The sequence below is a fragment of the Patella vulgata genome, chromosome 3, assembly GCF_932274485.2.
Source record: "Patella vulgata chromosome 3, xgPatVulg1.2, whole genome shotgun sequence".
Taxonomy (NCBI): Eukaryota; Metazoa; Mollusca; class Gastropoda; family Patellidae; genus Patella; species Patella vulgata.
The window spans coordinates 44,328,464-44,352,941 of record NC_065881.2 but is presented as its reverse complement, the minus strand read 5'-3'; the positions used below and the strand labels follow the sequence as shown (position 1 = coordinate 44,352,941).

At 34.7% G+C, this 24,478-nt stretch overlaps 1 protein-coding gene across 1 annotated transcript in view; it reads left to right on the top strand.

Moving 5' to 3' along the window:
• The window catches only part of LOC126814972 (ATP-dependent DNA helicase Q4), a 176,836-nt gene that overhangs the window by 109,476 nt on the left and 42,882 nt on the right, over positions 1 to 24,478 (top strand). Inside the window, exon 18 of the mRNA XM_050540461.2 lies at positions 20,276 to 20,393. Within this exon, the coding sequence (XP_050396418.1) occupies positions 20,276 to 20,393 (118 nt within the window). The remainder of the gene's footprint in view (positions 1 to 20,275; positions 20,394 to 24,478) is intronic.

Here is a 24,478-nt window from a genome sequence, read left to right as displayed (position 1 = left end):
TCATCGTATATGACATAAACTTTATGTCAACTTAAATAAAACTGCTTTCCGGTGAGACAACGATCTGCTAACAACTATATAATTATACAATACTGTCTAGGTTATACTGGGATGCTTAATGTTTTAGCTAGTATTTTGATGACATTCATTGTGGGGTGGGATTGTGGATGGCGCCCTAGATTTGGAACCACCCCTACCCACCCCCTATTCCCAGCTTCTAGATCTGCTCTGCACATGGCCCCTAGAAAACTCGCATCTGAGGTGCGCGGCTCCTGACTGCGTCACTCGTACTGGGGGTATGTGCATCAGTCGGTCGCATTTTGGTTAAACACCCCCCCAAACAAAATCGTTATGTACGCCCCTGCATCCAATCTTTCTGAAATTTATATGCGTTATTTAAATTAGTGAAACAAAGAAGCCTATTGAATTTCAGCAATTTACGTTCACTACATCTAGAGTTATGGCCCTTGTTTCACCTTATTGAACCTTGTGAACGCTGTTAACGCCAAAAGTTATCACCCAATCTTTGTGAAATTTATATGCATGATTTAAATTAGTGAAACAAAGAAGCCTATTGAATTTCACCATTTTCTATCAATTACTTCTAGAGTTATAGCCCTTGTTTCACTCTGTTGCACTTTGTGAACGCTCTAACTTCTTAAGTTAACTGTCAATCTGTATGAAATTTATATTTGCCATTTAAATTAGTCAAGAGAAAAATCCTATTGAATTTCAGCAATTTCCGTCAATTTTTTCTACAGTTATGGCCCTTGTTTCACTTTGTTGCACCATTGGAATGCTCTAATGCTCTGCCGATCTGTATGAAATTTACATGTGTCATTTAAATTAGTCAAGAGAAGAATCCTATTGAATTTCAGCAATTTCCGTTTATTACTTCTAGAGTTATCATCCGATATGTATGAAATTTATATGCATTATTTAAATTTTGTGAAACAGAGGTCTATTGATTTTCAGCAATTTCCGTCAATAATTTCTAGAGTTATGGCGATTGTGAACCTTGTGAACGTTTGAATGACAAAAGTGATCATGTGATCAGTATGAAATTTATATGCATTATTTAAATTAGTAAAACGAAAAAGCCTGTCGAATTTCAACAATTTCTGTAGATTACTTCCAGAGTTGAGACCCTTGTTTCAGCCTGTAGAACCTTGTAAACCCTCAAACGACAAAATTTATAATCTGATCTGTATGGAACTGTCTTGTAAAGGAATAAATATGCAACAACCCTTGTCGACTGCTCGGACGATTTAGCTGCTGTAGCCGTATGTTTTGTTGCCTGGCAACCTATCTTTAAACAATATTTATAACAATGAATATAGTTTTAACATTATCAGGTATAATATATAATGCAAAATGTTCTACGTACGAATGCGCTACCTGACGGGGGAACGAATCTTTTGGCACTTAATTTTATTTACTTGGGCAACCTCAAACGGATGTAGCTCAGTAAATTTTATAGTTTAATATCAGTTATCTTTTTAAATAAAGCAACAGAAGTGCAGTCTTCTTGATACCAAAGGTTTTCCAATACGAACCCTGAATAAGCTTGTGCACGCTTTTACAAGTATAAATAGCAGGGTCGGATCCAGGAATTTTTGCAGGGGGGGGGGAGGTCATGTTCCTGAGACAATGTATCTCTCCCCCCTCCCGCTTGGTCTCTATCGTCATTTTGGCGTATATACATACACATTGAGCTTTTTAAAAAGAGAAATTCAACACCTCGTTTGACGTCAATTTTTATTATGAATTAATACAATGACTTTGTGATTCAATTTCATGGATGCAAAGCATTAATTGTGATATCACATAATGTCTATATCATTATCTCGTGCTTTGAGTGCCCATCCTGTCCCAAATCTGACGATAAAGGATAAAGCACACGGCCGAGAAACCTTTCTCATAAAAAGTGTTGATTTACAAAAAAAATTATGTAGCCGAGCAGGGGGGGGGGGGGGGCCTTCACCCCCCCCCCCCCCTGGATCCGCCCCTGAATAGAATTGTTACTTTAATCAAGAAGGCGTTACTTGATTGCTGACCCCTTGCTCTGCACGGAAAATTTGTGAAACGGTAATAGCACATAGATATTCACACGATTCTTCAGTGCTCAGATTTTCAGCTTGTATGTATGCATTTGTATGTGTATGAAATTCATTATTTCTGTTATTTACTATCATATTATCTATTTCAATAAATTTAGTGAAAACAGATTTGTTGATCTTTTTTTAACCATTAGTAGTGATTCCAAATTCAACACATGTGCCAGTTCGCATGTAACAAGAATAACTATAAATTGTAAATTAAATAATAATACACATTGTGCCGTATTCTACTAGGGGCAACCGTTGTAAGTTCGTTCCTGGAATTTTACTTCCACTGGGAATGGGTACAAATAGTATGACGAATCAAACCTTGCCCCTGAGCATTTAAATGCATATATTGAAATATGAAGGTATTTATGTATCGATCTGTCTAGCCCATCTTCAGTGTCTTTCGCAAACTACGGCAACAAATAGTCCCCCAATTTGGGAATATTAATAAATAATTAATCATTTATTCAGGATGTAGTGATGATTTAACGAATACTAATCACTTATTTAAAAAAGTGGACGTATATTGTTGTCGCCCCTGTCCATCCGTCCGGATGTCCGTCCACAATTGTTTGTGAACACTCTACAGGTCACAATTCTTATCCGATTTCAACAAAACTTGAAATATAGGTTTATCTCCCCAAGATCTCGGTTCCTTTCGATATTGGCATGTATTGGACCGTAACTTCATGGATTATGGTCCCTGATTGTACAAAAAATCGCGTTTTTAGCTTGTGAACACTGTAGAGGTCACAATTTTTATCCGATTTGGTTTAAACTTGAAATGTATGTTTATAACCCACAGATCCTTTCAATATTCACGCATATCGGACCATAACTTCCTGAATTATGGCCCCTGATTGTATGAAAAATCACGTTTTTAGCTTGTGATCCCTGTAGAGGTTACAATTTTTATCCGATTTAAAAAAACGTGTGAATATATCACCATTACACACTAAGATGTTGGTTCCTTTTGATAATCCCGGATACCTGAACTTAACTTCCTAGATTATGTCCCCTGATTGTTCGAAAAATCTCATTTTTAGCTTTTTAGCTTGCGGATTATCAAGAGGTCACAATTTTTTTCCGATTTTAAAAAACGTTTAAATACATCACCATTCCACCATAATGAAGTTTAAGTTGTATTTCGAGAAAATCGAAATGAAACTGCCCGACAAAATGGCCGCTCTTTGTATGCAAATTGTGTAGAAGTGTGTGATACGAAGGTTTTGGACCCTCTAGAGGTCACAATTTTTATCCGATTTTGATGAAACATATAGATACATTCCAGCATACAAACTGGGTGATTTGATGATATATTTGGACTAAAAACATATTCAAACTAATTAATTTATCATAATTTTGCTTCAAATCCTTCTCGGAGGGGGTGGGGGTTGGATGGCCCAATGGTTAGCAAGTGCGTGCTGTATCATACGGCCTGTCCTTGAGTCAACTGGTGTGGTTACGAATCCCCGGTTGTACGTGACAAGGAGTAGGGTTGCCTGTCCAACCTCGTGGGTTTTCTTCTGGTCCTCCGGTTTCCTCCCACTGCTAAAGACCCCTACGTGCAAGCGAATTATTGAAATAAAATTAAACCATATCTTAGTCCTGAAATGACCTAGTTTGTGTCGAGTAGACGTTAAACCACATTTCTCTCTCTCTCTTTCAAATCCTTCTCAAAACATTGTAATTGCCAAGGAATACCCTGCTATAAAAATCGATCATGTTTGTATCATGTGACTTAACTCTCTTGGTACCTATAGCAACGGGGGCGAAGTTGGAGGAGAATTCATTGTATACACAAGACGATGTTGTCTTTAATCGCTGACTATTTATTACAAATATCGAATCCCAATTCAATTCTCCGATTATCCACTGCCCACGTCTTTTTCCGTGATTTTTATCTCAGAAAGTGTTGTACGTCTAACGCTTCGTAATGTTTATCAACATGTACACCAAGCTCTCAATCTTCGCATGCAACCTTCGACGTCACACGTGCAGGTATTCCTAATCTTCGGGCTGTCAATTAGGGGAACCCTTACATTTTTGTCCTGTATGCGCTCCATGAGTGTTTTTCAGGGAATCCAGTATTTTTCTAGTAAGATTGGATATCTCTACTTTCCATATATACCAAAATTGCCATACTTTTATTGGAAATAACCACCCGATAAATACTTTTCTGGGAACCTATCTTTAAAACATATCTTTGTATCCCAAAGATCTCAGTCCCTTTTGATATTTGCACATTTCAGGCCAGAACTTTCTGGATTTTTGCCCCTGATTGTACAAAAAATCGTGTTTGTTTTTAGTTTGTTCTCTATCTATCTGTTGCAAAATGTGGGCGTATCCTGCCTGGCAGCCGCTGGTTGCATACTGACACAAGTAAGAAATACTAACCAATTAACTTAAATACTCTCCGTATGACTATTACTGATCATTTATAGGAATACTGACACACAGTGCAAGTACTGACGGGTTTAAGCCACTACTGACAACACATTTCTCACGAGTTTCCATGAATAGTAACCACAATTAAGCTTTTCTACTTGACTGATGGATATTCTAACGCAGAAGCCAGTTAGTCTATACTTAGAGATCAGTTCTACACACTATCCATTCAGCAGTGTCAATATATGAACATTTATGTTCTAAAACACTCTTTAGATTATAGTCATAATTCAGTTTATTGGTGTGTGACGTCACAGGAACTACACATCACAATTGGACACAAGGCCAGCTGGCTCATGTTTATTAACACAACTGACATGCTAGACAGAAATATTGTTACAGTGGGGTTGTCTAATACTCAATCAAAGTGCACTTAATCCTATCTATTAATATTTGACAGTAGACCTTTGTATAATCCTATCTATTAATATTTGACAGTAGACCTTTGTATAAGAAACTCAGCACAACTGATGATCTAGGTTTATATCAAACTAATTTTAGTTTGTGTCCAATTTTATTAATGGTGGTCTACTACTAGTATTTTTTAATATGGTTAATTGTCCAGGTGCACATGTATGAATAAGGGGTCCATCATTGTATATTTAAACTAAGGATGTAACGAGTCAAAAAAATTTGAACCGGTTAACTGATGGGCAAAAAACCGACCGTGACCGGTCAACCGATTCAATTTGTGTATAGTTAATTAATTGTCGGTAAGAGTTATTAATTGTCGGTACCGTACAAAACAACATTAAAGTTTACTTTTCACACTGTTTAACTTCATTTTAAATATAAATTATAAGGTCCTAAGTTATAAGAAGAGTTTATTTATTGCAGCTTATTTTCGATTTCATTCAAATTTCACCGAAAGAAACATTGACATGATGTACCGGTAATACAACGGTATGCTACCACGTGGTTGTCACTCGCCCCGATATCACATGATGCCGAACGTTGTGTGACTGACAGATCGGAAAAATAATTAGATATTTTTAGTGTTCAACCTGTTATGAATATAGGAATATTCTAAGGCCCCAACCTACCTCCATCTCAATGTGCAATATTGGAATGTAATCCAATAATATATTTAGTTCGGCGTCTTTATTCGCGCGCACGGCATTACGTTTATATTCATACGCAGTCAAAAGTGAATTTGTAGTCAAGATTACCCAGTCCGAACATACAACGCAAGACGTCGCTCTTTTCTGGGGAGTCTTAATAGATCACGCACACTTTACATTAGGTGAAAACATTATTATAGTATGCGTACAACTGGTGGGGAATCTAATGATTAATGGCGGGTATTATTAACTGTAGAGACAAATCACACCAAATCGAAACTATGTTTTTACGGACAGAACATGGCAGACTCGCTTGTCATGATTCTTTGAATATAAAAAAAAATAATGACCCGCCCACTTTCTATAAAAATCGTAGTTGAAAAAAACCAAAGTGAACTACAGTAACAAATATGAATTTATTTAAATCGTAACACTAAAACAACAAATTCTAAAACGTTTTTTAAAACTATTAGTTATGACCACCAGATTAAACTCGAAGCACGTGAAAAAAAATTACAAATTATAGGCCTACTTAGCCTGTTAATAGATTTTATGTTCACGTTTAGTCTGTGTGGTATAGTCCTAAACTTATTGGAACAGTCAAAATTCGTGATTTTTATTCAAAAATAGCAACTTGTCCACATTCTCTGGTAACAAATTAGATCTGTGTTTAGTCACGGTTCTGCCTGCTGCACTAAACGTACGTTCGCTCGGGACAGATGTTGCGGGAATTGATAAATACTTGTATGCCAGCTTAGCAATATTGGGGAAATTTGATTCATTCAGGCGCCACCACTCTAAAGGGTCAGAAATTCGCACTAAGGCATTTTTAAATTCTGTTAGTTCTGATGCTATATTGTCAACGCCACTTGAGGAAGGGCCTATATCGCCCGTCAAATAATCAAAAACTCGACTCTTTTTCGCCACCGGTGCTAGATCATCAATCACTGTATTGTGTAATTGCGGGTCGGCAGGAGTACTATTGTCGGACTTATTTAATTCAGTTAAAAGAAGCTCAATTTTGTCCCAAATCAAAATTCTCTGGTTTTCTGCTAAAAATCTCAGAGATTTGTACCGTGGATCCAGGGCTGTTGAGAGCATTAATGGTGAAAGTAGACCAACGTCATTGGGAAGTCCATCCGTATTAATATCCAGTCGTTTGACAAGGCCATTTTTAATGACACTTTTTAACTCTAATACGAGATTTGAGTCACAATCATTACCAGGTAAATCGCGTTCAAAAAGACCAGCCAACAAGACATGTACACCGCTAGATGATGGTACTTTTTCTGTTGCCAAGATCTCCGTGGCGTCGGCTAACGGCTCCAGTATCGGTACCAAATCTTCAATTACTTTCCAAAACTAGTCCTTTAAATCAAGGGCAATACGATCTGATATTTTTGTAACAGAGTCGTCAAAAATTACTGAATACACGGGAATCCTTAATTTGAGAAGTCGCTCTAACATCATATACGTGGAATTCCAGCGCGTGGCAACGTCCTGGATTAGTTTTAGGGGATGATCACCCTGGGCCTTACGTAGCGCTTCTGTGGCTAAAACGGAATGGTTAAAATGGCTAACAAGTTTCCGGGCCGCACCGATGACCCTAGCAATAGCCTGCAGCTTTAACCCATCAGTTATTGCCAACTGTAAAGTGTGGGCGAAACACCCAGTGTGGGCGAGACCAGATTCTCTTGCCGCCACCTTCATATTTGCGGCATTATCGGTAACTAGGGAAACGACGCTTTTAATCTGAAATTCATTTATCAAATCTTTTATAACTTTAGAAATATTCATCCCTGTATGGTGGTCTTCTATAGCACGGGTAGCAAGCAAAGTATTACACATTTTCCACGAGTTTTCACAAATAAAATGTGCGGTTAAACTGATGTAACTAGTGTTAGTCAAACTGGTCCATATGTCGGACGTAAGTGAAACATCGACATCTTTAATTTTATTTACAACATCTTTCTTTGTTTCTTCATATATAGATTCGATATGTTTACTTATTGTAGCCCTACATGGCATTTGAAAATCTGGATTCAGGGCAGCCGAATACTCTCAGAACCCCACCCCTTCTACAATACTAACGGGACGTATATCCCTAGCGCACATGAGCGCAAGCTTTTTATTTATATAATTAGTTCTTACTGGTAAGAGTTTTTTACTTGTGAAACAAGATATGCTAGGTTGTGTCGTCGAACTATTTATCTTACCGGCATCCGTAATATTTGTAGTACCGGTACCGATATTTATTGATTTATGATGGATATTTTTCAAATGATTCCGCATGGTTGACGTACCGCTAGAATAGGCCAATAGCGTTCCACATAATGTGCATTTTGTCTTCTTCTTGTTATCGGCTAATTCAAAATATTTCCACACTGGTGAACGGTTTTCGTCTTTTGTAGTAGCCATTATTCCCTTAAATTTATATTTATAAATATTGCTGTATTAAAAGCCTGTTTTGTTTTTATTAAAATACTACGAACGCTACTACAAAATTAATTCTTGTGTTTACCACACGTGACTGAACACGTGACCCCATCGAGCCAATGAAACGACAAAAAGATTATAGCATTTGGCCACGTGCAAGAGAGACGAAAGATACTTTGTTCACGGCATGATTTTTCTACTACGTTTTCGAGCAGTGAATACGGTCGTTTTATAACCGGGAAAGTTTTGTATCAACGTGCAATATGAACAAGCGAGTGTTGGTTAATGCTAGTGTACTACTAGTGGATATACCTGACATTTTATATAGAGCGAGTAACGGTCAAGGGAATATCGAACCGGTCACCTTGTCGAACCGAACCGTAACCGGTCAACCGAGTAACCGTTTACATCCTTAATTTAAACCATGTAAAAAAAAAGTGATTTTCTAGTAAGAAGAAATGTTTTAACTGGCATTTTAATGTTACATTCAATAAATACATCTTTACAGAACAAATCCTTTGATTAATCAGTAATACATTAGAAACATTCTTGTTTGATTTTTTAACAAGCCCAGATGGCCATTTGTCAACATTAAGCCATTAGAGACCAGGAAAAGTGTTTAAAGATTAGTACTATCACAATTCCATGCATTATGCATAACTTGGCTCTAAAAGAGTTTAGTAACCTATAATCATCCCAAAACAGGTAAATTTGGTGAGCTAAAACTTCCAGACATGGTAAATAGGCCATTTCTTTACAGATTGGCTTTTAGTTTGCATACCGGGTACAAGATACTATCCTTTTCAGTGAGAATAGTTCATTCAAGTCAATAAAGCTAGTTAAAGCTAATCAATTTCCTACAAAGCATAAACACTTCATATATAATAAATTGTTTAGAAAAAGACTGCTGATTTATTGACTTGTCATCTTTAAATCTTAAGCTTGGTCGTATTATTCCATGGAATGGCATGTGATCTTTCATCTAAATCCTATTCGTGATAGGTTTTTGCAAACAGAAACTAAGCCTTCAATAACAACTACATGTGGCATGATCATTCAAACAAGAAATAAGTATTAAGTCATAATTCGTTCTTAGTTGGTCGACACGTTCATTTGTTGAAATTTTCATGCTTTTATGTTTGCCTTGTCTGTTGACTACAATTCCTGGAGGATTCTCTCTAGAGGCTAAAGTGTTACTTGTCATTGCCAGACAACCTATCTTTGTAAGAAAAATATGCCGATTTCTATCAGAACTTTTGATTACAATATGACATTGACTTTAATGTTAATTTTTTAGATAACAAACCTTAATCTCTCAACCCTCCGTGTTTCAAGTTAAGAACTGAGGCCATGACCTATAACGTTGCAGCTCCGGTAGCGATTCACACCCGGCATTTTTAAACAAAATTGACAATAGTTTTAATCAAAATAACGATTGATTATTGTTATTTATAATATTTCTACAACACCCAACTACAATTAAGCATATAATCCTTCCTGAAACGGGTACAAATCGTCGTATTTAAAATCGAGGCGTTAAGCCGTTACTAAGACAGCCATCTTTTTAAACAGCATAGAGACCGTATAATATGTCATTTTGAAGGCGGGGCTAAATTAGGCTTTTATAACAGCCAATCAAAAAGGCAATTTTGGACCTGATAATAAATTGCAGACCTCAGGATATGGTAAAAAGGGCGTGTACTAAATGAGTTTGCCACGTCAAACTGAAGGCTGCCAATCGTAGCTAAAAACAAACACATCAGTATATCTCAACGTTTTTAGCTACGTTCTCGTAGCTATTAATTTTTGTGTCTTGACAGGCTCTGACACTTTTCCAAATTTTTCATGGGATTGAGTTGAATGCTTTCAACCACAGATGGAACAACATACGGAATGTGCTTAACCAAGTGTATCACATATGTAATATTGACTGACACCACAAAATTGTCCTTTAATCGACGTCCAAAGTTTGAGGGAGGAATCCCAGATCAAAGATACAGACTGTAATGTTATGTATTTTGTTTCAACAAACTGGATAGAACTGACCTCCAACAATGGACTATGCAAGTCAAAACTCCAAAGTACAGATTTATCTGGAAAGTTGACACATTAATCTACTTCTACATGAACAATAAGTTTGATATATAAATACTTTCATTTTAATATTCTTGCCTTCTTTCTTCAGGTTGATATTGATAAGTAGGATGTTATTTCATTTCTTCTTCACCTTCTCATTGATTCTACGGTAGTTATATTTATAAATCTAAATATATCTCATTTTTGTCTATTATACTGTTGTTATTATGAGAGACAAAAAATGTCATTTTCATATGTATGTCATCTTAGAAATTCCATAATATTAGGATGGCTTCTTTGTCAGGATGAATTTAATGGGTTTTATTTCAATATAAATATTAGTAATTTAAAAAGTTGCAAATATAGCCCTGCTATTAAAACGATTTTGCTAATTATCTAAAGTTCTCTAAAAAAATTTCCCAAACTCTAGTGATGTCACTTTAACCAAAAGCTTATTAGAAGTATCCTCTCCGATTGTACAAACTTTCTGGTGGTTGTGTATAAGGGTCATTCTCAAAATATGGCCACATTTAGACCTTGAAAAATTCAAAAATACAAAGTGTCTAAATTTAAATGAATAATTTCTTTATTCTATGCAATGCTCAGTCAGCACATTGAGAAATGCAGTTATGATGATTTCCACACAGTAAGTAAATAAGATATTTTGAAAATAAGGTTTTTGATTTATCAACTTGGAAAAATTGTCAGTGGTGTAACGAGCCTAAATGTTTATATTTTCACACTTTTAAATAAATAAAATAAAATTCTCCACTGTTGTCATTATCCATATTTTTTCTCTTTTTAATTGTGAGTTTACTTATTTAATTATTTTCACAATTTAATCCTGGGTTTGGCAAAAGGATCTTGATGTGTGAAAAATGAAATGCTAACATGTGGCATTTTTCACATTTAATGTTTATACAGTAATACTGCTCATGTTTTGTATATTAATAGTGAAGCTATTTACCGTAAGGACAGTCTAACTGTAAAATAAACTTTAGGAAAAGTTAAATATTGACAAAGATGTAAATGTATGTTACACCACTGATATTTTTGTTACACCACTGACAAGATCTGTTACACCACTGATTCTCTTGCAAATTACTGAAGATAAAAGCCAAACAAACTGTCATATAAAGATTAAAATGATTTATTTGCCATCATTAAAGAACAGGTTTTTAAACATTTAGATTTGCAAAACAAATCATATCAATATGAAACAATATCATGTAAAACTACAAAGAATACTGTTGCACCAATGACTTATTTTGTTACACCACTGATTTTTCTTTACATAGATACAAATAATTAAATGCCTCTTTTACTAATCATCAAAATCAAAAAAGCTTAATAGTAAAGTCTGAACATGAATTTTTTTAAAAAAAAGTTTAAACAAATATTAACATTTATGAAATGAAAAGGAAAGTTTTGTCAGTGGTGTAACAAAACCTGTCAATGGTGTAACATTTTCTAGTGTTACACCACTGACCCATTCATACTTTTATGAACATTTATTACAATAAATGCTCCCTAAATTCTGACCACATGGCATAAATCACGGTGTTTCAATAGTTTTAATTTGCTTAAAGTTAAAATACAAAATGTTTTAAATTAGTTCATATGAACAAGTAATCACTGTTACACCACTGACACAATAAAAAGTTATGTTGAATAATAGACTTATCTAATTGCGTGGAACTTCAAGAGCAATTCAAATTTGACCTCCTCAAAACTTCAGCCATGAGCAGGAAGTCATCAGCAAAGGGAGTAGTCAGTATTCTATATAATTTTCAAGGGAGATAATCATTTAAGGTCATAGTTTTAGATTTCGTTACACCACTGACCTTGAAATTTTGGACAGTCATTATAATTTGTGTGATTAATATTGGATTTTCATAATTTTTCCTAGTATTTCTTTTAGTTATGTGTTTGTTATACTGGTATTTTATTTCAAATGCTAAAAAATTATTTATTAATGTCTTGGAATTAACATTTTATTGTTCTGCAAAGTCATTTCTGTGTACACTGATGGTGGTTTTTCTTCTGAACTGATGATAAAAAAACCTCTATTTTCTCAAAAAATTGTTTACACATATACCATTTTACAACTTTAAGAGAAACAAAATATCTTCTTCTTAATGATATGACCCTTGAAAAAATATTAAAATAAAAATTTTCAGAGCTTTGTGCTACTGACTGAAATTTGGGCAAATTTTGAGAATGCCCCATAACATGTATTCATTTTTGACTGACCAATTTTTAATTCACTTTCATAATAAAACAATTAAGAATGGAACTAGAACTGTGATGCAGTAATGACGGATTTCACCGATGCCACTTTAACCTTGCAATGACGTCAATGGAACTGTTAAACAGATTTCTTCATGGGCATTGAACACGTGTTATAAAATAGACGCAGAATTAACCAATAAATCCAGCATTATTAGTTCCATTTATACAACAAATTTTCATCACGTTGACATCACTTCCATTATTAGCAGAAATAACCACTTCGATTGTCCTTTGCATGACAGAAAATTGAATAAAATTTGAACAGAATTACCTTTATAAAGCCGTATTAAAATGCGAAAAATCTTAAAAACTGATACTGACGAAATTGTTTATTTCTTGGCACGAAAAGACATTAGAAACACTTTTTATACGCCCACATTTGCTTGTGAGCGCTCTAGAGGCTAAAATTAATATCCAATTGACTTTTAATTTATATACAGTGTTTAAGGTCATGAGACGAAAAAGCCTATTGATTTTCAGCGTTTTCCAATAATTAGTGCCAGAGTTCTGACCCTTGATTACTTCATAAAATCTTGTGGACGCTCTAGAGGCTAAAGTTAATATCTGATCGACTTTATGACCCTTGATCACTTCAAAATATTTTGTGGACGCTCTAGAGGCAAAAGTTAACCCTATAAACTCATCCCCTAAACTGGCGTTTTATCACTGGTATCTGTTACTGAGCAAATGGTAAAAAAAATAATTCTTAGAAGAATCACATGTTATATGTTTCTGATTAGAGCATTGGCAGGGCTTTCTATAAGGGATCATTTTGTTGACCCCAATGTGCATGAAATTTGACCTTGATCTTTTTGTCTGACCTTGACCCCAAAAAATAAGTTTAACTTTTCCATTTGACCTTAAACAAGTCACAGGGATTATAAGCTGCTAGTTTATTTTAGGTAGATTCAAAGACAACAACAATTTTGCCACAAATCTGTGTATTATTCATAATTGTGGCATTAAAATCAAAAAAGTTATGAGACATCAAAGATGATAAACATTGCGAGAAAATACAGCAACGAAGGGTTAAGTATTCAGATAGTAGCAATTGTGATTTAATGAATGGATTTAAAGATAACAAAATTAAATATCACAAATATATGACTAAAATTAAAAAATAAAGACATAATTAAGTAATCATGCAAATGACCTTAAACCTATTATTGACCTTTGGCCCCACTATGGACCTTTAACTCAATGTGTTGACCTTTGACCTGACACACTGACTTATGACCCCAAAATGAGTATTTTTGCTGTTAACATGTTACCCACAGCTGCTATTATGCAAATACTTCAGCATTTGCCATAAGGTAAACACCATCCCAAAGACAATAGCACCTTTTTTACACCGAAATATGAAAGTAGGCACAAAAAGCTGATAAGAAAAATTCAGAAGGAATACATACAATCAAGTAGATACATGTACACAGGCGTAGGAAAATCATGCTACAATCAATAATTATATTATTAACAATAAATGTAGCAATGACAAAAAATCTGCTATGTTATCTAGTTTTCACCCTTCAAACAGATCAAGTTCCATTGTGCCATCTGCCAACTCATAAAACTCCAGTTCCCTCCAGGTCTCCGAGTAAGCTTTGGTATACTGGGCTCTGTGTCTAAATGCTGTTTCATGCTTCCATTCTTCTGTGCTAATACTATGACTAATCTTCTCACCACGACAAGGCTGGGCTGCAGATGGCTGTGTTTTCTTCAATGGTGAATTTTCTTCAGAAGAATCTTCTGCATAGGAATGCTTCAGTGTTGATTGATGCCTTGACCTGGTGGTACATGTACTTTTGTTATTCCGTTGTACCAAAACTTCCTCAACAATATCATTAGACCTACCACTATTTCCATCTTCAGATATGGACCTTCAAATATAAATAAATAAATGTAAAGCATTTGGTACAATAAAAAAGTAACAAAAGACTTCTACAATGAGTAACCTTTCGTAAAATAATTGGAAAGAGGAAGATCATAAATCAATATTTCATGCTAGTAGATATAGGCATACAATCTAAAGCCGTAGAACATTTAGACAGTTTGGGTTTATACTTGTTTCGAATGTAAAACATATATACATTATGCATAACAAACAAAACTCACTCATCCAAATCAATGCTTGTATCAGTACCATTAGGCATAAAACTATCATTATCATGTCCATGTTTAGTATCTTCAGCTGAGGTTGAAGGCCTAAAAAAAAAAAAAATTAAATTAATTTGATTAACATAGGGTACATGTAGAACACAGAAGGCTAGTCAGGCAAGCTTTCATTTGGCATTTATGATATACATGTATATCATTTATTTTTACCAGAGGGTAGAGATCTAACTTATAATACAGTAGTGCTTTAGCCCAACCCTAAGCCTAGTCCCAACAACGGTCCAAGCTCTCGCTGGAACAAAAGAAAACAAATGCAAACTGACAATAATTAGTGATCAAGCATTTTTGAAATTTAATACTAAATGTGGGTTTCTACATTTCATGTCAACACAAACTAGGTCATTTTGGGACTAACATATGGTACAATTTTACTTCAATAATACACTTGTGGGAAAAGAGAATATCCATGAGGTTGAACAAACAACACCACACCATGTCACCGGCATGCTGTCACGCCACTTAACTCAATGACAGACCTTAGGATCTAAAGTCTATGTGTTAGACCAGGGACAAGTTTCATGAATGTCCAATGCAATTTAAACAGAACAAATTGTCTTCTATAAATATGATATAATGAAAGGTGAAATATGATACACGATTCAGTGTAAGTATATTTTAGCTCTTGGGTAAAAGAAGTGTTTCTGAGGGATGTACATGTTCGCTCTTGTAACAGGTTTTAAGGACGAGGGGATTGTAGATGATCCAGTGACAGTAAGTCGTAGTCACACAATCAGCAAGACGACCATACAACACCTTTTCTGCCAATGTTCCTTGTGCCAAATAGATTATTTTGGTCAAACATATTTTAGGAATCAGACCAGCTTATTCCCATCTGTATTTAGGAGCCGATCATTGTATGGAAACATTTGGACGTTTTCATGGAGAGGCATTACAGATCAGGAGGCTATGATAATTCCATATTGAAATCCCTGAAGGAGAAGAGGTCAAAAACAGTACTACAAAATAAAACAGTACTCTGTGGTCCAAAAACCTTGAAGGAAGGTCAGAGAGCATTTACACTCAAACGTAGGAATCTAAGTAAGTGAGCACTTCTGCTCGAACGTAGGTATATGTAGGAGTTTGGCACATGCGGTCAACATTATCCTGGAGTGCCATAAATCCTGTTTTGATCTATGCCATGATTCAGAGATTTCAATACCAGACATTAAATGTCCCTACATGAACACTTCTGAATGTTTCTTCTTATGGTTCTTCTTTACATGAGCAGGTGTACAAATTAAAAGATATCAAGTTTATGATAGTCATGTCAGTCAAATTTATACGATGATCTGCTCATGAATACAGATCTTAATAACAGTGGTCTGATCCCTGCAAAATTACACACCACTTATGACCCTTCCCTATGGCTATCAAGCAAGCGTGAAAGTCAGATTTTGTCACAAAAGTATTATGATTTTAAACAAAATGATCTATTTGACACGATTCACGTTGAAATTACGAAATATTACAAGTAATGGTGATGATCAGTAGTCATTTGAAGATAATCGTTGGTCATTGCTGAAAAGGTGCTGCTTTGGTTAAATTGTGCTAATATAAAAGCTTGCTATGTCAGTCCTTACATTTATGCACTTCCGTGCTACTAACTACTGAATACAGGTGAGAATAAACGTTGCCTGATCCTGCAAAATTGTACACCAGTTAAGCCCCATTCCTACGATGACCGCGAACGTCCGATTTTGTCACAAAAACTTCATGATTTTTAACCAAGATAGTATATTTGGCACAAGGAACGTTCAAGTAACAAAAAATAGTACTAATGTTCATAATCAACGGTCATTTGAACTCTTGAAAATAGTATTCGGTCATCAGTGAAAAGATGAATTTCGTGGAAAATACCGTTTTTACACATTTTCAGAATATTACAGCACTCTAGTGGGTTGCGTTCCGGTCATTTTTTTTCTTTTGACATTTACTTTGAGAAATGCCCTTCACAACCACACCAAGCAATTCTATGTCAGACCTGCAAAGAAGCAGCTACATGCGTTTTAGGATAGCATAGTTTTAAACATATGTAAAATGACCACTTTATGATCACTCACAGAAAATTCCACACGATTCATTCATTCCCAAACGACTGCAGGATTTTAAGACGACTACTAGGCCTATCATACCTGACCAATATCAAAAATTTAGAGACACAACTTTTCGGGTAGGAGCGTTTTGAAATTAGGGTAACAAATTGATCGAAATAGTCAACTTTTGCCCCAAAACAACAATTTCCAGTTATACCGGAAGTTGTCCGTTCAAAAATTTTCACTCCATCATGTGACTTCTGTCGCCTAGGGGTCCCCATAGACCAAGTATGGTTGAAATTTGCTGACCCCCCGGGTTATCATTTTTTTCAATTTCTGCATGGTGCTCTCGTGGACACGCTGTTAATATCAAATCTTTGTTTAATAATTTTAAGAAGGGATGAGTTGACAGGATTAATATCCGATTGACTTAAAATTCATACACAGTGTTTAAGGTCATGAGACGAAGACTCCTATTGATTTTCAGCAATTTCTGATAATTACTGCCAGAGTTATGGCCCTTGATTACTTCAAAATATCTTGTGGATGCTCTAGAAGCTAAAGATAATATTCGAGGTCATGAGACGAAGAATCCTATTGATTTTCAACGATTTCTGATAATTACTGCCAAAGTTATGGCCTTTGATCACTTTGAAATATCTTGTGACTGTCTAGAGGCTAAAGTTATCATCTGATTGACTTCAGATTGATACACAGAGTTTAATGTCTTGAGACGAACAAGTATATTGATTTTCAATTAATTTTGATAACTTAACAGCTAAATCCATGATATTAAATGTTTCGTATACTAAACGTTACCATGGGACAGTACTTTATATAAAAAACAAACATATTCTAATGATTTTCTGATAATTACTTAATGAGTTGTTACTCTTAATCGGATTTTAGTGTATTATAAATGTCTCATTACTGAAAAAAGTAAAAATATGCGACAACTCTTGTTGACTGGCCAGACAATTTAGCTGCTGTGGGCGTATGTTTCATGGCCTGGCAACCTATCTTTTGATATCTATATGATTGTATTGATTATTACTGTTTGTCCATTGAAATCAAATATCATAGTTTCATGCGAATATTGAATATCACTTACTTTAAACAAATAGTTATTTTGGAGGCTAAAAATACAGTTTTTCCCAAAATGACATTACTTTCGGTGACAATAAAAATGTTAAATTAATTTTAGGAAATCGTAAATGGCATTAGGCATCACATGGTAAAGTTTTTATGAAAACAAATAATAATTGACACTGTTATGGACCAAAAACTTTGAAAAGCAACATTTAAAAAATCGTCTATTTCTTCCGCAACTGAACAAGTTTGAAACCATGTTATGATATCCATATGATCGTATGGGTTCATTCTATTTGTTGAATGGAAGCAAATATCTTAATTATAAACAAATTACAAATACGACTTAGTTGAATAAAATATTTTTCTTGAAGGGCTATAAATGCAGTTTTTGCCAAAATGACGCCATTTAATCATTGTATATCAACTTATCTGAATATCAAATGCATCATTTTGACTTAGTGAAAATTGATCCCATCAAACCGTCTGTAATTGGTTTGTGTTACCTGTTTCTATTGATTGGAAAATTCTCACATTTTCATGTAGACGTAGCCCCTGTCTGTTCAGACGTCTGTCCGTCCACAATTTGTTTGTAGACACTCTACAGGTCACAATTTTTATTTGATTCTGACGAAACTTAAAATATAGGTCTATTTCCCAAAGATATCGGTTCCTTTCGATATTGGCATATATTGGACCATTGAGCATATGAACTTTGTTTTATACAAATCGAGCAATAAATAATTAACCTAGAACCCATGAACTGAATTAGCCAATAGCGGCCAAGGAAAATTATCGAGAAAAAATTGTTCACAATTTTGCTCAAATCACATGACCCATAAAAATGCCATAAAAAAAATATTCATCAATAAAAAAGTTTTTTGTCAAAATTTAAATTTCCAAAATTTGGCGTCTAATATCTGTGAAGATTCGTTAAAAATAAAAAAATCTAAAGAACCGTAGCTATTGTTAAAATCTGATGATTATTGTCTCCCGCCTTTCGAAGAAAGCAGGGGTCTATTAAAATGGGTTCGTCCGTCTGTCTGTCCGTCACACTTTTTGGGACACAATAACTCTCCTTCTAATTGCGCTAGAATGTTAGAACTCAACTTGGTGTAGGTATTTATTACGTCAATGCCTTGATGGAGTTCGAAGATAAGCATTTTCTGCTTAGGGTAAGCAAAGATAAGCAATTTGATTGGTTGATGCTTTGGGACACGATAACTTTAGTTCTAACTAAATGAGAGTGATGAAATTTGGTGTATAGTTTTATTACATCAATACCTTGACTAAGTTCAAACATGAGCATTTTCTGCTCAGGGTAAGCAGAGCGATAAGCAATTTGATTGGTCGAGACTTTGGAACACAATAACTCTCATTCTAATTGAGGTAGAATGTTTAAACTTGGTGTAGGCTTCATTAGGTGAATGCCTTGGTGGAGTTTTATGATGAAGATTGTCTGCTTTTGGTAAGCAGAAATAAGCAATCTGATTGGTTGATGCTTTGAGGCACGATAACTTTGGTTATAATGAAGTGAGAGCGATGGAACTCTGAATATAGATTCATTATCTCATTACCTTGACTAATTTCGATGGTGAGAATTTTCTGCTTAGGCTAATGAGCGATAAACATTTTGATTGGTCAAGACATTGGAACACAACAACTCTGCTTTTAATTGAGGTAGAATGTTTAGATTTGATGTAGATGTTCATTAGGTGAATGTCTTGACTGAATTCAATGATTAACATTTCGAGCTGAAACTAAGCAGAGCTAATCAATTTCATTGGTCAATGCTTTGGGACAAGATAATCTTGATTCTATCTGATAGAGAGTGATGAAACTGAGTGTATAGTTTGATTGCTTGATACTTTTGAAAAAAAAAAATGTGCGATTAATTAATGTGTGTCATCTATTTATTTTGGGGTTTCGGCGGGGGACATCAGCCTCACTGTTGGCTTGTTAACATTTCAGATTTGATCATTATACAGTTTGCTTAAACATGCATTATGCAAGAGCAAAATCTGCTTATTACTAGTCTTTCTTTAGGCCTGAAATGTTATCTAAATTATCAGTTAGACATTAATTAACTTATCCAGACCATAATAAACACTAGATGTCAAGGCTAGCCTTCGATGTTGGCTGGATTAGATTCCTATGTGCCGCTAACGGCCGTTGATAATTAAATAAGAAAAAGTGGATAATCGAGACTATGCTGTTTATGTTAATGATTTTAGTAATGATGACCGAGACTATGCAAAAATTTCACACGCTTCTTTCTCGGCTCATCGTGGATCAATTTGACTGAAATTTTCAGCAAAATACCTTTACACTATTTAGTTTTTAACTATTATAGCGAGAACTGCCATCTCTTTATCTTATCTCCCATAATGTATCTTTAATTTGTTCAATTATTGATTTTCAGTAGAATAAATAATGTGCACCTTGGATGCCAAAGTTCCTGGTAGGAGTATATTTTGTCGTCTGGCAAACTATGTTTACTGGAATATGTGAGAAATAGACTATGATTTGTATTATTACAATGCCCTTTTGTTAAATGTAGATTGATGATACAGTATTTAGGAAAGTGGAATATGAATCAACAGAACGAATCTGTAGAGGACATGAAAGAGCTGTATATATTGAAGACTGTGTTATGAATTTTGATGTTCGAGAAGAAGGCAAGTATTACCTATTATTTAAGATCTATATTATATGTGTTAAGTAACTACCAAGTTAGGGAAACCAACAAAATTCTCACTAATACTGATCATGATACCTGCAAGTGCGCTAGCCTTCCTCATTTGATTATTCTTTGTCAAATTGTCATTCATAATTTTTGTACTTGTATTTTATTCTTTGTATATTGTATGCTGTCTTCAAAGGAGTTTCAGTTCTATTCTAGTCTATTCATATAATATAAAATGTCTGATTCATTCCCTAGAATTTTTAGTGCTATTTTGAAGGATGACAACCAGAGAGAGTTGGAATGAATGATCTTACATTATACATTTATCAAAGGTTTAATTACTCAGTCTTTAATGTAAGATACTTAAACCATTTACAATTAAACTCTTACAGGCAGTAAAAGGGGGCAGGGAAATCCTATTGATTTAAGAAGGTCATTGTATTTAACATTAGTGGAAAACCAATTAACCTGAGCCATAGATAATGATTTAAAGAGAATGTGTGTAGAGGGGGTTGTGAGTGAACAAGAGTGATCGCTTATGCAAGGGACACCGTAAATATATTAATTCCATATACTGTAAATCATGAAAGGTAACACTATAAAACTGCACGAGAGAAAGCTGTAAATGTATTAATTCAATTAATCTGATTAAAATACAGATCTACATTTCGTTTCATTTTTTTGTCCCCCGCCTTTCAAAGAAAGCAGGGGACTATTAAAATGGGTTCGTCCGGCTGTCTGGCTGGCTGGCCATCTGTCACACTTTTTGGGACACAATAACTCTCCTTCTAATTGAGCTAGAATGTTCAAACTTGGTGTAGGTATTTTCTAGGTCAATGCCTTGATGGAGTTTGAAGATAAGCATTTTCTGCTGAGGGTAAGCAAAGATAAGCAATTTGATTGGTTGATGCTTTGGGACACGATAACTTTAGTTCTAATTAAGTGACAGTGATGAAACTTGGTGTATAGTTTCATTACATCAATACTTTGACTAAGTTCGATAATGAGTATTTTTTGCTCAGGGTAAGCAGAGCGATAAGCAATTTGATTGGCCAAGACTTTGGAACACAATAACTCTCTGTCTAATTGAGGTAGAATGTTTATTGGTCGATGCTTTGGGACCAGATAACTTTTATTCTATCTGATAGAGAGTGATTAAACTTGGTGTATAGTTGATAATCAGTTTGATTGCTTGATACTTTTGAAAAATATAAATGTGCAATTAATTAATATGTGTCATCTATTTATTTTGGGATTTCGGCAGGGGACATCAGCCTCACTGTTGGCTTGTTTCTACTTTCGATGGTCTATATATGACATCAGACATTTGATTAACCAATCAACATTGATGTTTCTAGTGGATTACCCACAGTTCCGTGCACCTCATGCCAAAAGCTCACCGTAACAGACCTTTTCATTGCCTATTCCCTCACATCATCCAGAACACGTCAATGATAACAACTCTTCCAGATCCTAATGTAGTAAAGACAAGTAAAATGAAATTTTGAACTATAAAAAAACATAACGAAATAGGATCTGTGTTATAATCAGATTGTTAATTCAATAAACTGAAAATCATGAAAGATAAAATATGGTCCTTAGGCTTGATGTATTTTATATTGATGGCCTCAAGAAATTTTCTGGTTTTCTTCTGGTGATGATTTACTGCAAGGGTTCTTGTTTGGTCCTACATGATTGTATGATGTCTGTTGTTAATAATATGCTCTGCTATGGCTGAAGGATTGGTGGAGACTAGTGACTTGTGCTCTTTTATTCGTACATCAAATGTACGCTTTGTTTCGCCTACATATTATTCCTTTGGGCTGTGTGGGGTTGGTTTGTTGTGTTTTACCATTATATTCTGAATGGGTCTGCCACTTGCGAAGGTGAAGTCTATACCCACTTCATGTTTCATCAACTTTCTTATTTGGTATGAGATTTTGCCATGAAACAGGATGGTGATTCTGATGTCAGAGTGGTCAGTCTTTGGCCTTCCAGACGTGTGTTGGTTCTCTATGGTAGTGGTTAACCAGTTGGATGGGGTAACTGTTATTATTTATGAATACATTCTTTAAATGCTCTAATTCCATGGGTAAATTATCTTTGTCACATATCTTGGTGGCTCATCTGGTTAAAGTGTTTATGATGGATTTGTTAATTTCATGCGAATGATTTGATTTAAAGTGAATGTATTGGTCAGTGTGAGTTGGAAACATCAATACAATGAATAAGTTCGATCCTGAGTATTGTCTGGTTAAGCTAAATATCAATATGCAGTTGATTGCTCAATGCTTTACAAAAAGGTAAATGTGCAATTTGTATTTCAGAATTGCGATGGGTGACACCGCCTCACTGTTGTCTTGTTGGCTCCTAAATGAACAGCTATCAACTAAATTGGGAATAATATATACTTTGTTTATCACAGTAGCCTATCATTTAATATCAACACCATCTGCACATTACTTGATTGGCCTTTTGCAGTCTGATTGTAATTGATCATGTGCATTTTTCACTAAGGTTACACATAGATAAGCAATTTGATTGGTTGGGACAATAACCTTGGTTCTAATTTGGTGAGAGTGATGAAACTCAGAGTATAGATTCATTAAATCAGTACTATGACTAAGTTTGATGATGAGAATTTACTACTAAGTAGTGATTAGCAATTTGATTGCTCAAGACTTTGGAACATAACATCTCTGGTTTTGATTGAGGTAGAATATTTAAACTTGGTTCATTACACAGCAAGATGCATAGTGTGTAGAACTGATCTCTCAGTTAATTGTGGTTACTATTCATGGAAACTTGTGAGAAATATACGTGTTGTCAGTAGTCGCTTAAACCCGTCAATACTTGCACCGTGCGTTAGTATTCCTATAAATGGTCGGTAATAATCATAAGATGAGTATTTAAGTTAATCGGTATGTATTTCTTGTGTCAGTATGTAAAAATAACGTGAGCAATTAAACAAACGCGAGTTAATCCAAAGATATCACTAGTAAGGAGAAATTGGCAAACGCGTAACTAATTAAGAAAACCGCCAGTTATCTTTGATCTGAGTCAGTAACTGGAACCAATGTCAGTAGAGCATGAAATTATTAACTATATAAATTTCTGGTGAGTTTTTTAAATAAGTGATTAGTATCGGTTAAATTGTGACTTTTCCGTTAAATTGTCCTTGCATCCTGAATAAATTATTTATTAATATTCTCGAATCGGGGGAAATGTTTGATTGGTCAAGACTTTGGAACATAACAACTCTGCTTTTAATTAAAGATACATTATGGGAGATAAGATAAAGAGATGGCAGTTCTCGCTATAATAGTTAAAAACTAGATAGTGTAAAGGTAATTTGCTGAAAATTTCAGTCAAATTGATCCACTATGAGCCGAGAAAGAAGTCGGTGAAATTTTTGCATAGTCTCGGTTATCATTACTAAAATCATTAATATAAACAGCATAGTCTCGATTATCCACTTTTTCTGATTTAATTATCTTTGGCCGTTACCGGCATATAGGAATCTAATCCAGCCTACATCGAAGGCTAGCCTTGACATCGAGAGTTTATTATGGTCTGGATAAGTTAATTAATGTCTAATTGATAATTTAGATAACATTTCAGGCCTAAAGAAAGACTTGTAATAAGCAGATTTTGTTCTTGCATAATGCATGTTTAAGGTAGAATGTTTAAACTTGATGTAGATGTTCATTAGGTGATTGTCTTGACTTGAGTTCAATGATTAACATTTCGAGCTAAAGCTGAACAGAGCTAAGCAATTTCATTGGTCGATGCTTTGGGACAAGATAACTTTGATTCTTTCCGATAGAGAGTGATGAAACTTAGTGTATAGTTTGATTGCCCGGTACTTTTGAAAAAAATAAATGCGCAATTAATTAATATGTGTCATCTATTTATTTTGGGATTTCGGCGGGGGACATTAGCCTTTGAGAAAAAGCAAGTTAAAGGTATGTTATATGTTCTAAAACAAAATCACATAGCAACCACGCCATATATTTGTTAATTTTTGTTTAATATTTCTCTTGGTGTTATATTTTAGAACGAAAGAGAATAGTCCAT